This window comes from Ailuropoda melanoleuca, chromosome 13, assembly GCF_002007445.2.
Source record: "Ailuropoda melanoleuca isolate Jingjing chromosome 13, ASM200744v2, whole genome shotgun sequence".
NCBI lineage: Eukaryota > Metazoa > Chordata > Mammalia > Carnivora > Ursidae > Ailuropoda > Ailuropoda melanoleuca.
Genome location: NC_048230.1, coordinates 83,504,909 through 83,520,286, shown reverse-complemented (window position 1 = coordinate 83,520,286; position 15,378 = coordinate 83,504,909). Strand labels below are relative to the sequence as shown.

At 34.3% G+C, this 15,378-nt stretch overlaps 1 protein-coding gene across 4 annotated transcripts in view; it reads left to right on the top strand.

The window, feature by feature from the left end:
• The window catches only part of ESF1 (ESF1 nucleolar pre-rRNA processing protein homolog), a 63,365-nt gene that overhangs the window by 4,035 nt on the left and 43,952 nt on the right, over positions 1-15,378 (top strand). For all 4 annotated transcript variants that reach the window (XM_034639768.1, XM_011223997.3, XM_011223996.3 and 1 more), the window contains 6 exons: positions 3,738-4,120; positions 4,933-5,046; positions 7,166-7,266; positions 8,242-8,394; positions 10,543-10,657; positions 12,290-12,437. In XM_034639768.1, the coding sequence (XP_034495659.1) occupies positions 3,738-4,120; positions 4,933-5,046; positions 7,166-7,266; positions 8,242-8,394; positions 10,543-10,657; positions 12,290-12,437 (1,014 nt within the window). The remainder of the gene's footprint in view (positions 1-3,737; positions 4,121-4,932; positions 5,047-7,165; positions 7,267-8,241; positions 8,395-10,542; positions 10,658-12,289; positions 12,438-15,378) is intronic.

The following is a 15,378-nucleotide window of genomic DNA, read 5'->3' as shown; positions in this document are numbered from 1 at the left end:
GGTAGGATCTCATTCCATTTGTAGTAGAACCAGGCAGCAAACTGTGGTATAGGGAGAGGAATAGGAGTTTGGGTACTGAAATTGGAGAATAAGATCAGAATGGGAACAGCAGCAAGGTTTGTTTGATGCTGAATTTGTTAGGTAAGTTAGTCTAGTATCTTTTAAATTTCACTTGATTTGGGGCACTGGATTTATAAAACATATCCATATAATCCTTTGGATTGATTTTACAGAATCTTTTTGCATGTCTTTTTTTAATTAAAATTTCTCAATAAGCTTGAGAAATTAGGATAGATTAATCAGGAAACAAGGCTAAAGTGATTTATGTGAGGCTATACAGAGCTAGGCCTGTAACTCAAGTCTTTGAAAATCCTTCTACCCCATCATGTTGCTTCCAGTAGTTTACATCAGTTCCACAGTCTAGGAAGGTATTATGTATTAGTAGGGATTAGTGACTTCATATGTAAACATCTTTTGTTCATTATTCATCAATTACCAGCAACTACTGTGTGCAGAGAGCTTTTTTTTTCTTTTTTAAGATTTTATTAGAGAGAGATCACGAGCAGGGGGGAAGGAGTAGAGGGAGAAGCAGACTTCCCACTGAGCAGGGAACCCGATGTGGGGCTCCATCCCAGGACACTGGGATCATGACCTGAGCCGAAGGTAGATGCTTAACTGCCTGAGCCACCCAGGTGCCCCTGCAGAGAGCTTTTTAGGTGCTGCAAGGTAAAGGTGATGTGAAGAGTGCAGTTCGGTATTATGTGTCATGAAATGTTGATGCCCACCACTTGCACTCTTAAGAACTTATTTTAAGTAAATAATTGGACGTTTGTGCAAAGAATGTGCATCTTAGCATTGTTTTTAAAATTTAAAAAGTAATCTAAATCGTTAGGGAATTGATTAAATAAATTGTGACATATCCCACACATATTTATTATGATATATGAAGTTTTAAAAATAAGTTACAAAATAGTATAAATGTTATGATTGACTACTTAAAAATTAATGGGTACATCATAGAAAACAAATTTAGGGAATTATATACCAAAATAATCATCCAGTTATTGTTGAATGAAAAATTACTAGTCAATTTTATTTTCTTAAATCATATTTTCTCAATTTTTTTTCTATGAGCATTCATTATTTTTATACTTGGAGGGGGCAATAAAGCATTTTTTAAAAAGTAGCTAGGTAAGTACTGTTTACAGTTACTACTAGAGCAGTACCATGCAGGAATAGAGATAATCCCATATTATCTAGCATTGTACGTGGTGGACTCTGAGCAAATATTTACTGAATCAATCAGTACTCCAAATGTACTTGATGTCAAAAATATTAAAATACTAGATCTTTTTTAAGTCAAGTAAGCATGTGTCAATTTATTATACAACCCAGAGTGTGATATGTGTACCATTGACATATGTGAAAACGGCATATGTGAGATGATATGCAGACTTTTTTATGTCAATAGTTATGTATTTGTTTCAACATCTTTCAACCACTTTTTTATGTCAATAGTTATGTATTTGTTTCAACATCTTTAAACCACTACATTACATCTGTGATTTCAGAGATATTTAGAACAAAGCTATTTTTTTGAACTTAAAAAAAATGGGTTTAATGAAAGAGTGAAATGCAAAAATCATTTAATGGTAAAATAATGACTGATGCTTGAGAAATATTGCAATATTAGGTAAAGGTAAGTCCCCGAGGTATTATTTCTGAGCATATTGCTTAAAGGTGAATTCTAAAGCTTGCCTCATAGTAACTTTCTTCCACTATTGTGGTGGCATTTTTCTGATCCCATATGCAGAACTTAGAATAATGCCCTTTTTTGGCTTTTTCACATCTACTGCCTAGTTATTTTTTATGTTCCCCCCACTCTCTTAAGGTACTGAAATAAAAGCCTGTTTGTTTTCCTCCTCTCGGAACTCTTTTACATTTAGCCTCAGGTCAACTGGCATCTTCCTGAAGCCTTTCTTATTGTAAATGCCTCTCTACAGGCAAATTTAGATGTCTCTTCTGTGTTACTTTATAGAACATGGCTTCATAAATCAGTAAACAATTTCTTTTTGTTTATAAACCCATCAAGAGAATGAGATGATGTTACAAGCCATCTCCCTTTTTCCTTTCCTGAGCTCAATGCATTTTACATAATAGATAATAAATATTTGGCCAATGAAAGACTATTAAAAGATTATAGAACTAAGAAGAAAACTAAGTTCGAATTTCATTCCAAGTGTTAAGCTTTTAAATTTTTTTTTAATTCTGCGAGCAGAGCCTTGTAAGCAGAAACATAAGCTCCAACTTAAAGGTGAACAAAATGTGTAAGGTACTGTATATCCACATACACACATACCCATAGTAGAATCATATGATTGCTTTAGAAATACAAAATGAGTTTTTTCAGAGTTATGAGGGCTAAAAAAAAATCCAATTTAAGTAAAAACAGTCTTTTACTTTTCGTATATCGCTAACCGTAAGTTAGTTACAAAGTTCAAGATTTAGCAGAAAACTTACTGTTTTGTTCTGCATAGGTGATCTCATACACATCACAACTTCTGTTGTTATTACACATGAATGAGTGAAAAATTTTATCTCCAGCATGCAACTTTTCAGAGCTGTAGACTCAGCCAGCTGCCTTCTTGGTATCTCCTCTTAATGATTCAAAGGCACTTCATAGTCAACATATTGAAAACTGAACTGATGATATACCTCTAACCAAACAAGCAGACTGGTTCTTTTCCAACACCACGTTTATCTATCCAGCTAGCTAGCTAGCTCTGCGCACCAAGAAGCTAGAACTCATCTTTGACTTTTCTTAAAACTTCTGAGTCCCATACCAAGCCCCCATCACTAATTACTGTTGATTTTACCTCCTGACTCTACAACTCTGAAGTTAATCCATTCACTTCTTTCTGTCTCTAACAGTTTCGTGCTACCTTCTTCTCTTACTAGGAGTATTGTACTATACTTCTAATTCTCTGTTCACATCTGCTTTTGACTCCCTCCAGTCAATTTTCTATAGTGTAGTCAAAGTGATCTCACTGTACAAATATGGTGATGTCCCTCTTTCTGAAAATATAACAGTGGCTTCTCATTGCTTTTATGACAAAGTCCAAACCTTCTTCGTGGTTTTTGGGAAGCATGGCCCCTACCTCACTCTTCAGTTTAATTTCTCACTTGACTCCTGGCCATCTGCAGTCCAGACATTCTTGCCAATTTTTTCCTATTCGTGGATCTTTGCATTTGTTTTTTGTTTGTTTGTTTGTTTTGGTGTTTGGAACATTTCCCTCATCTGTTAGTCTAATCTTGAATACCTCCTCTTCATCCTTTAAGTAGCAACTCAGGTATACTTATTTAGAGACTCCTACTGTATGCTTTTTATGTGTATTGATTTGATTGATTTTATTTGATTGATATTTGTCCATCTATCCTCTCGACTAAGTTGGGTGAGGGCATTGATAGCTTCTCTTGCTGATGATTTTATATTGAGCACGTAGCACACAGCAGGTACTCCATAATGATTGAATGGGTATGTGAATCTACTTGTATGATCTGGGTATACATCAAAATTTCTGTTAAATAAGTTCAGCATGAACTTTGCTGACTTTATGTTTTTTTAGTCTGTTTCACAGAAATTATATTTTTACTGGATTTGAGGTCAAAATAAGTTGGATTCAATTTAATTGTGTTTACCTTTTCTTAATTTCTCCCTCCTCTAATTTTTTTTGCAGTGGTTCCGTTAATAATGGCAAGAGACAGCGATGGTTATGAAAACTCTGCAGGTGGTAAGATGTTTGACAAAGATGCTGTGGAGGAAGATTCAGAAAGTGCTAGTGAAATAGGTGATGAAGAATCTGAAGATGGAGTTACAGGCACTGGTAGAACTTCAGCTGATGATGATGATGTTGATGGAAATGAAAGTGATGAGGAGGAGGATGAAGATGAGGATAGTGACGATGATGAAAGTGACAGTGGTCCTGATCTTGCAAGGGGTAAAGGAAATATAGAGACTAGTTCTGAAGATGAAGAAGATATGGCAGATTTACTGCCAGAGGACTCTGGTTTTGAACATGCTTGGAGAGAGTTAGATAAAGATGCTCCTCGGGCTGATGAGGTAAACTTTTGAATGTAAGATTATTTGTGAAAAGCACAGTAAAGTAGATTTTATGGGTGGTAGAATTGATGTCATTAAACTGGGAAGACCTTTATTGGTAAATAATATTAATGATTATTCTGATTAAAACTTTTTGATGTAAAAAAACTTCTTGGTATGGAATATAGCTATATAAGTTAGATGTCTGTCCAAGCAAATAGAGATTAAAGAAATAAAGGTCACATGAAATTTTTTATTTTTATTTTTATTTATTACTTTGACAGAGAGACAGCGAGAGAGGGAACATAAGCAGGGGGAGTGTGAGAGGGAGAAGCAGGCCTCCTGCTGCGCAGGGAGCCCGATGCGGGGCTCAGTCCCAGGACCGTGGGATTTTGACCTGAGCCGAAGGGAGACGCTTAACAACTGAGCCACCCCGGCGTCCCAGGGCACATGAAATTTTTAGAAAATACTTATTGTAACTGGTAGTTTATATTTCAGTTCCTACTGCACTATTAGAAATGCTTTAGGGTAACATACCAATCTCCATACTCATGCATGGGTAGCAAAACAGCTTAACAAACTTGGTTGTTAAAAAGTCAGCTGATTATCAAGTTCTAAGTCAAGAACAAAGAACCTAGTAAGAGAAAGTGCTTATCTGTTGACAGTTTTACCATTGTGTGACTTAACCGAAATTTTCTTCTACATATTGAAACTAATTAGATAAATACTGTATTGGTGATTTCAGAATTTGGGGGAAAGAAGACATATTTTTTTGAATAGTTTGCAAGAGATGAGAATGATAGAGATTTTGTAATATTTAATTTTTCTCATAGGTTACACGTCGATTAGCAGTTTGCAACATGGACTGGGACAGATTAAAGGCAAAAGATTTGCTAGCTCTGTTCAATTCATTTAAACCTAAAGGGGGTGTTATATTTTCTGTAAAGGTGAGAATTGATTTCATTTTGAAATATTTCTAAACATTTTAAGTTTAATCTTCTTTTTTTAAGTCATAGCTTTCCTTTTAAGAAAAGTAATCTGGCATTTGTCCAGTACAGTTAAGCACAAAACTAGTAGCATAAATATAAAAGTTAGAAAGGAAGAGATAAGATTATTGCTGTTGATGGGTCATGTGATTGTATGTATTTTAAAAGCCTAAGGAAATCAATTGAAAAGCTATTATAATATAAAGCTCAATAAAGGGACAGAGTAAAATAAATATTTTTAATTGCATTCTTCAGTTCTTAACCAATTAAGAAAAAAATCTATTTTTACTAGCAGCAGAAATGTAAAATCCATGGGAATCACCTTAAACATATATGATATATATGAAGTAAACTATAACACTGGATAAATTTGAAAAACTTAAATAAATGTTGAGATACCATATTTCTGGAGAGCAATCATAGTGATTAAGAATCTAGGCTTTGCAGTATGACAGACCTGCAGTCAAATCTTGATTCTGATACATGCCATGTGATCTTGGGCATTTAATTAATTTCTCAAATGTCTTCTCTCACGTGACAAGCGAATATAACAATAGCACTTCCTAGAGTAGTTGTAAGGATGAAATGAAAAGAAGCTCACACTAAGTATTTAGTACAGTGCCTGAAACAGCTCTAAATTACTGTTCTGTTTAAGTATTTAAAGATGTCAGTTCTATAGTTTTAGTATAGCTTCAGTTATAATCTCAGTTCAAATCGAAGTAAAGAAAAAGGATATCAGTAATCATCTAAAAGAATAAATAAGTGAGAATGACTAATAAATTTTTAGGAAAGCATAGCAGTATAAAAGGATTCGCCCTGCCAGGTATAACATTGTAAACATTTTGTATTGCTACAAGAGTTAACAAGTTTGGGTAAAAATGGAAAGACAAATTGATGGAATGAAATCAGTAAATAGAAGAGTTTATATTTTAATATAGACCAAAATAAGCTTGAATACCTGGCATTGGGAGAAATGGGTAAGTCTTTGTATAAAGAGCTTAGTTCAGATCTTTATGTCATCATAGTCCAAAATAAACTCCAGATAAGGGAAAAAAATTAAAACTCAAATCACAGAAACAGTAAGATAGTACTGTGTTTTGTTAAATCTTGTGTTTCAGGAAGTGGATAGTAGGAATTTCTAGACTTAGAAAAGAGAAAAACAGAATCAACAGATGTGACTACATGTGTATTTAAAACTTCCACATCAAAACCTATTATTGCCACTCAAATTAGTAGGAAAAAGTCGAATCCCCTATTTAATAAATTGTATATTGCAGAAAACTCAGAAAAGCATGCATTAGTTAGCAAAAATATATTAATCCCAGTAGTGTCAAAACAATACAAATTAATAGTTATATTTTTTCTCAAAAGTAGCCAGTATACAAATTTACCAAATCCCAATGAGTGTGAATTCCTTTTCTTTTACCAAGACCATCTAAACTGTGGATAAGATTATCAGTTCTTTTCTATTTAAAGTATTTCTTAAAAGAAAGCATTGGTTAAATGATATAACTTAAGAGATAAGACAAAATTGTTTTTCTTTATGTTTTATATAGTTCTTTAATCATTTTTGTGTATTTTGNTATCAGTTCTTTTCTATTTAAAGTATTTCTTAAAAGAAAGCATTGGTTAAATGATAGAACTTAAGAGATAAGACAAAATTGTTTTTCTTTATGTTTTATATAGTTCTTTAATCATTTTTGTGTATTTTGTGTCAACTATTTAATCCAGTCATTTTTCGTGTGTGTGTTTACTTTAAGTTCTTTGAGCACTTAGACTGTTGTTTTGCTTTTCTTATTTTTCCCTTGAATCCCAGGACCATCTTGTCCCAGTTGATGTATGCAGGAGATTCTCTATTTTTGTTCTCAAGCTCCATATCTGTTACTCTCCAGCCAAAACGACTATTTTTAAGGAGATTCCTCAGGATGTTTTAGCTTCTTGTAGTAGGTTTGGAAGTGAGTCATCCTTGCTGTTTTCATCGAGTTCAGTTGTAACTCTTAGAGTTCCTTACCTTGACAGGTCTGGATGTTGTAAGAAAAGTAAAGTATAAAGTACATTGACCTTATTTTTTTCTGTTTAGATATATCCTTCAGAGTTTGGAAAGGAAAGGATGAAGGAAGAGCAAGTTCAAGGACCAGTAGAGTTATTAAGTATTCCTGAAGATGCCCCTGAGAAGGACTGGTATTAACCTGTTACAGAAAACAAAACTAAATCTCATAAGTTCATGTCACTAACTCAGAATTCTGGTCACTTTAATGGGACTAAAGTTTATGTTGTGCCTGCCATTCATGGTTAAAACAAGTTGCAAAGCAGATTAAGGTCTGTTAGAAAGTGGCACACTATTCCAAACCTTTTGTGTGTGTATTCATATTTCTGTATTCACAAAAACAATTATTGCAGTTTTGAAAAACATTTCACAATTAGACTGATTTAGGGTTCTCAGCGTCCTTGCTCTTAATAAGTTTTGTTTTTTTCCTGATATGTTCTCTCCATATGTGTAGCATTGAAACCCTGTTTGCCTTCAAAATAATTTTTTTTAATTTGAGGATTAAATAATGATAACAGTTTTTATCATCATAATGTATAGAAAAACATTTAAGGTAGTTTTTAAACCACTAGGTGGTGCTATAGGTGCACGTAATAAAAATGGTTAACTCGATTGGTGGCAGGACAGCCAATGAAGACACTCAAAGAATATGTTGTAATTAAATGAAATTAAACTTATAACCATTTAGACTTAACACATAAATCTGGAATAAACATTTTACAAGATCAGAAATTTCTTTGTACTTAGAGCTAATGCTTTTCCTAGCATGTTTATTTTATAATGTAGTGATCTTGTTCAGGAGTTTTACTTGAGAGACTACATGTGGTAGCAAAACAAAGAAATGCCTTTCAGGAGTTAAAATTATGAGTAAGCATATGTGATTCTTACACTCTCCTTTTCTAGATGCTAAATTTCAATCAAAATACCTAGTGTGGTTTGTCAGAATAGTAAATTGAGCTTAAATATTTAATATCCATGAAAGTAGAATCATGAAGGAAAGATGGATTGGAATGCAGGCCAGGTTGTAATAAATTTTTCTTGAAATAATTAATTTGTTTTTTAAAGGAAGATACTGTATAGGTAAACTTAATGAGTTTTCTACCTTTTAGGACTTCTAGAGAAAAATTGAGAGATTATCAATTCAAACGACTCAAGTACTATTATGCAGTTGTAGACTGTGATTCTCCTGAAACAGCTGGTAAAATTTATGAGGATTGTGATGGCCTGGAATTCGAAAGCAGTTGTTCATTCATAGATTTAAGGTAATCCAGTATGTGTCTTACCAATTTTATCTTGTACCACAATGTGATTGTAGGAAGTAAGTTATTAGACAGGTATTTTCTGTTGTTTCATATTATGAAAGAGGATTTATTGCTTTAGGTGAACTCTGTCCTATGGAACATACTCTTAACAGAGAAAACTATAATGAGAAAAAGCTAAAATATTGAGTATGAGTCACCCCACATTTATTTCCCAAATTTCAAACATATGGGCTATGTTTTTAGGATGGGTTATATGCAGTGATATTTCTTTGCAACTCTCTTTTAGAACTAGGAACCAGGTGAATTAACTTTAAAAAAAGCATTGAGGTGGGGGCAAAGGAATTTGCTAATAAACTGGTACCTCTCGACCTGTGCTGTCTAATACAGTAGCTACTAGTCATATCTGACTATTTAATTAAAAATTTAAAAAATTTTAAATTCATTCATTTGCTTCATCACTAGACGCGTTTGAAGTACTTACTGGCCATATGTTGGACAAAGCAGATATAGAACATTGCTATCATCACAGAAAATTCCATTGGACAGTGCTGCTCTAAATGCTTAGTGAATGGATGTACTGCTGGCATTGTCTTCAGACTTGGGCATTATTTTCACCCCATGCGCAGGTTTCATTGGCCCAAAGCTGAAAAACCTTAGGTGGCTGTAAATGTCAGTTCTGAGGAAATGGGAAGCTGAACTACTATACCATTTTATCATTAGCATAGTGCTTTTGAACCCAGTAAACCATTCTTCTATGACACTTTGAATAGAAATCAGTTCTTTGTATCCAGGTTTATGAGAGGCTTTGTTCACAAAATGAAATATTTCCGGGAAGAAAAAATGCATCATTTCGTAGTCCCTGGCTTTCATACTTCAAAGGCACTCGGACTGGTAGAAAAATACAAATAAAAATTTTTGAATTGATAATTTGAGGTAAGATTTTAGTATGCTTGCATTTATAACAAGAAGGGGTTATCTCATCACACAAGTATTTCTCTTTTCTGTTAACAATTTCAATAGGAGGTACTTGTCTTGAATGTTTAAATAGTAGGTACCAAACATTTGTTGGAATGTCAAATTCTTTGGGTTTCATGAATTCATGTTAACATGTTCTTTTCAGGATCATTTTGTTCTCTCTGTTTCCTTTTTGGGACATTTCCATGCAATGTTAGAATAAGCTCTGGCAGGCCTAGAAAATAAGATCAATGACCATGGAAAAAATTTACATTCCCTGTTTTATTTTGTTAAACATAACATCAGAAAAGAAAATTTGAGTTTTCTGCTGCCATCCAATTATCTAGAAACTTTTTTTCATCTGCCCCAAGATATAAATGCATGCATATTAATAACATTTAAAAATACTGAGTTCAGATATTTTTTTTCTGGTAAGTCTTTGCAAAAGTATAGCTGGAGGATATTGTGTAAACCTAATGAACTTTAATTATCTGTTTTTCCCCCTAAAATCATTTTTGGGGGGTTATCGAGCATATGCTTTTTGTGTGTGTGGAACCAAAATCTCCTGTATAAATTACAAAACTTAAATATATTAACCATGAGCTATTTAACTCTGCTCCCCACCCCCCCATTTTTTAGCCTGATGCCTATGCATTGTCAGACAATTACAGTGGCTAATTTACATCTAGTAGCTAATTATTTGTGAAAAAATATTGTAAGATTATAAAGATTTTTTAGTCTTAAAGATCAACCTTAAGCTTTTTCCTTATTTTCAGTGACACCTTATGTGTCAGATACTTTACATTCAGAACACTTATCCACTGCTAATTCTGTTTGTTCTTCAGAATATCATATAGCAAGCCAAGACTGTGCTATCAGGAGTCTAGGTCTTTTTGAAACATGGGGGACCCCATGTGTGTTTGCACCTGACTCATAACTAACTCCGAACACAGCGTTTCTACCTACAGAGTTCACTCAGATGTAGTGGAATTACATATTTATAGTTCATGAATTTCAGAACTTTTGTGCCAAGGTTATTTCTAACGTTATTTGCCCCATCTACATGTGTGTTCTATAGAAACTTTTATATGGTATGTATGTATAAACTATAACTAATTAGAAGAGAACCTAAACTCTGGTTGTTTATCACTACAGCATATGTTTAAATAAATTTATTTTTTCTTTGTTTCTTAGGTTTATACCAGACGATATTACTTTTGATGATGAGCCCAAGGACGTAGCCTCAGAAGTGGATTTAACAGCATATAAACCGAAATATTTCACATCTGCTGCGATGGGAACATCAACGGTATTTCTTAACTTTTAAAAACGTATAGCTGGACTCTTGCTTTCAGAAAAGAATTTGTGTATTATTTACTTATAGCATCTTCAGAAATGGAAAGTACTCAAAATTTTAATGCACAAATACAAATAGAAGTGAGACACAAGTGTATTTGCATTTTATCTACCACATCTGTTTGAACCTATTTTCAGATTTTTGTTATGCCTTTAAGCTTGAGTCAGTTACCTGCAAATGTTTCTTTTTTTCTCCTCCATCTTTCCCACATATTCAGTTAGATTCTTTAATAAGTAATATGTCAGTTATTAATATCCTAGGGTGTGGGGGAAGGCGGTAACAGATTACCTCAAATCACAGTTAAAACCAGTAGAAATTTTAAATAGGAAAACATATTTTTCTGCAGATATGATCCAAAATTGTAAAGACAATTGAAGTAGAATAATTCAGGATTATTAGATGTCACATTATTGTTTAATAATGAACAGCCAAAAGATGTCTATTGAATTAATTTGTTGCTTAGCTGCCCACCTTCTCCTCCCCCCCCGCCCCCCAAAAAAACCTTCTGTCCACAGACTCTGCAGGAACCCCACAGGTTTCCCATTGCCTTTTCTGTGACAGACCGTAGTGCTCTTCTGAGGGTAGGCTGGTGGTAGAGAGAGCTACTGTATCTGTCACCTGCATGCTGTGTTGGGTACTGTGTGGCCTTGATTAGTTACTGAGTATGGTAAAACCCCATCATGATGCAGTAAGTGAAATTTAAAAGATTCACTAACATAAAATATAAGGTCACGTTATTTTCATGACTGAAAAATGACCAAGGCAAGTCTGTCCAGACAGCCTTTTTGCAATTCCTAGGGTCCAGCCGTACCATCCACATATGTCCCAGTTCTAGCAGTAGTTTTATGGTTATCACTGAGGCAGATTATCAGAATAGGGATAATTTGACTAATTAGAACTTCTAAGGTAGTGACGGCTGTCTTAAAGATCTCTTGGTTAATTGGTACCCATTTCGTTGTCCTGACCTGAGGAGATTAGCCTGAGGGAAAAAAAACGAGGATAGGGGACCTACCCTGTGATGAAGCTAAAACTTCTGACAAGACACTTATCTGAGAATGGAGGCCACATGGAGGGCAGGAGCCAAACCAGTCATGTTATAGATGAATTTCTGTGTCATGGGGGTTTACTGTACTTCCAACCAGTAGATGCCTTTCTTATCAGTGACTCTTAATCTTTTTCAGAAAAAGGACCCTACTGAAATTCTGTTGAAAGCTTTAGTAATAGGTTTCATGTTGTTTGTAGACCTCCTGAAATACTTAGAACTCCAGGTGAAAAACATGTTTTTGTCGATTCATAATGTTAACTTTTTCACTAGTGTGTTTTCTTTTCCCTACAATTAATTGACACACTGGTGAATTTTTACTTCTGGTATTAGAGTAGCTTGCATATAGCAGAGAGTTAGGAGGAAAAAGATACAGGTTAATGGAAATGGTTCCTCCTCATAAGTAAAGTACTTTTTATTCATGTCATTTATTACTTGTTTTACCATGTCTTTTTTAGCTTACATCCACATTAGTGATAAATATTCTGTGAGTGAGAGTTACTGACACTTCTATTTTTATTTGTTTGTTTTATTGGTGAAAGGTGGAGATCACTTGGGATGAGACTGATCATGAAAGAATTACAACACTCAACAGGAAGTTTAAAAAGGAAGAGCTTTTGGACATGGATTTTCAAGCCTACTTAGCTTCCTCTAGTGAGGATGAAGAGGAGATAGAAGAGGACCTACAAGGTACTTGTCAATCTTTTGATGTTTTACATTTGTAAGCATTTAGATGCCTAATCTAGACTTGTTAATGGAAATTTGTCTTGGCGGTAGCCTAAAAGGGAGTGCCAAGCTAATTCTTAAGCTGTCTGCAAAGCATACTCCCATGTATAGTATTATATACACCTACAAATCGTATTTGAAATTTTTTATTTAGAGGTATTTTTTTAACCTGAATTTCTTTAACCATGAACATTTTGTTTAAAGCTACTACCAAACAAAAAAAGCCTGGCCTTTTCGATTTGTCCTGATTCATATAGTTTTGCAGTCTCTTAACAAACTAGTAAAATGCTCTGTTCCCCACCCCCCCTTTTTTTTTTAAACTAAGAGCTTCAAAGATTTATTTATTTATTTATTTTAGATAGAGAGCACAAGTGGGGAGGGGCAGAGGAAGGGGGAGCGAGAATCCCCAGCAGACTCTGTGCAGAGCCCAATGCAGGGCTTCAGCTCAGCATCCTAAGATCACAACCCTGAGATCATGACCTGAGCTGAAACCAAAAGCTGAATGCTTAACCAGCTGTGCCACCCAAGCACCCCAATTGATTGAATATTTTTTATATTCATTTTCTCTTCATATAGTTTAGAAAGTAGACTGTTTCTGTTCATTTAGTGATTTTCCTAGAAATTATGACTTGCATTCTTAATTTACTAAGGTCTAATGGTAATTAATATTTTTACCCTCCTAGAGGATATAGGGATCTTTTTTTTTTTTTTAAAGATTTTATTTATTTATTCGACAGAGATAGAGACAGCCAGCGAGAGAGAGAACACACGCAGGGGGAGAGGGAGAGGAAGAAGCAGGCTCACAGCAGAGGAGCCTGATGTGGGGCTCGATCCCATAACGCCGGGATCACGCCCTGAGCCGAAGGCAGACGCTTAACCGCTGTGCCACCCAGGCGCCCCCGATATAGGGATCTTGAAACAACTCTCATGCTATCCTGTGTATAGTAATTCTATTTTTATGTAAGTCCTGTGAGCTATTAATATTTAAACTGCCCTTATTTCCATTTACCCACATTTTCTCCACTTTCTTTGCTCCTTATTCTTTTTTAAATCTCACACTTCTGTCTAGGATCATTTTCCTTTTATCTTATGTATGTCCTTGATAAATTCTGGTAGTATTTGCTGGTGTCACACACTCTTGAGTTTTAGTATAAAAATGTCCTTATTTTGCTTTCATTTATGAAAGATACTTTCACCGGTAAAAAAAAAAAAAAAAAAAAAAATGTAGATGGGAAGTCCTCTCCATCCCCACACTAATGATAATATCCTACAGACTTGAACTTTCATTGTTGTTTTTGAGAAATCAGTTGTCTTTTTTTCAGTCTTTTGAAGATTGTCTATAATTTTTTTTCCTTGACTGTTTTTGTCAGTCTTTTGAAGATTATCTGGATTTCTTTTTTCTTTGACTGCTTTTAAATTTTTCTTGTCTTTTTTTTTGTCTTTTTTTTTTTTGGTCTTTCTGCATTTTTACTGTGAACAGTAGATTGCTTTTTATTTGCATGCTTGGGGTTTGTTGGGTTTCTTGCATTTGTTCATGGTATCTTTCATCAGTTTTGGAAATTTCTCAGCCATTATCTAATCAGGTATTTCTTCTAACCTGTCCTTCTGGGATTCCAATTAAGTATATATGTTATTTCTTTCCACTGTAACTTCCATCTTGCTACTCTCATATATTTCTTAATCTGTTGTCTCCCTCTGCTGTGTTTTGGATATTTTCTTCTGACCTATCTTCCCGTTCACTAATTTGCTTTTCAGCAGTGATGAATCTGTTGATAGACCTATCCATTGAGTTCCTAATTTTGGTTATTGTATTTTTCACTTCTCAAAGTCCTATTTGGCTATTTGTCGATCAGCAATATCACTTTTTATAATTTTCTATTCATTGCAGATTATTTTCAATGCTTATAAATGGTGTAAGCATGTATTTTAGTCTATGTCTGATAATTTCAGTAATTTAAGTTTTTTTGGGTTCATTTTTGTTACAAGATATTTCTTCTTTGTTTATTTGTATATGTGGTTAACTTTGTATACTAATCTGATAGGTGAGATGGAGAGTATCTAATCAGAGAGAACTTTCATTTACTCTGGTCATTCTAGGACTACATTTCTCCAAGTTTTAAGACTTCAGGTTCCTTGGACTTTGTGGGTGATACAACTCTTCATGGGCTCATTTACTTCTGGTTGGCTTCTACCCTAACTGTATATCCCTCTGGGTCCTTGCTTAAAGTGGACATAGTAGTTGAAATAATCTCCTCTTCTCTGGTACCATTTGTCCTCTTGGCCCTGCCAGGCTGCCAAAACTAGTTTAGTTTCATAGCTGTTTCTTCTGTGGATCAGGGAAAAATAAATCTTGAATACGGGATCAACTCCCTGGTCCTCCCTTCTTGATTTTGACTTGGTAATTTTTTACTAATTTGTCAGTTCTTTGAAGCTTCCTTTTCTTTTTTTAAAGCCACTGAAGACTTTAAAAATATTTCATCCAATTTGATATCCTTGGTGAAAAGGTTGGTCTGAAGTATCTAGCTTGCCATGAATGGAAGCAGAAGTTCTCAAATTATCTGTGTTTTATTTAAAAATTTGTTTTGATGATTGAAATGATCGATGGTGTTTTCTAGTTGTATATGCTATTTTCCTAAAATAACTCATTTTTTAAAAATAGAACCAAAAAAACATCTTTTTCCCTCTCCGTAGTCTGGCTCTGTTTGGAAATGGTTGCTTGATTGTAATTTCTTATCAGTTTTTGGTTGTTGCTACCTCCCTGATATATTCACATCTTCATTTGTCTTATTTAATAGAATTCCCAGTCACACAAAATTGTGTAAGGGGTTTAGTGCTGACAACAGATACCACAAATGTTAAGCACAGGTGTAAGTATTTTAAATTAGCAGTGGTGAATATTCTTGTT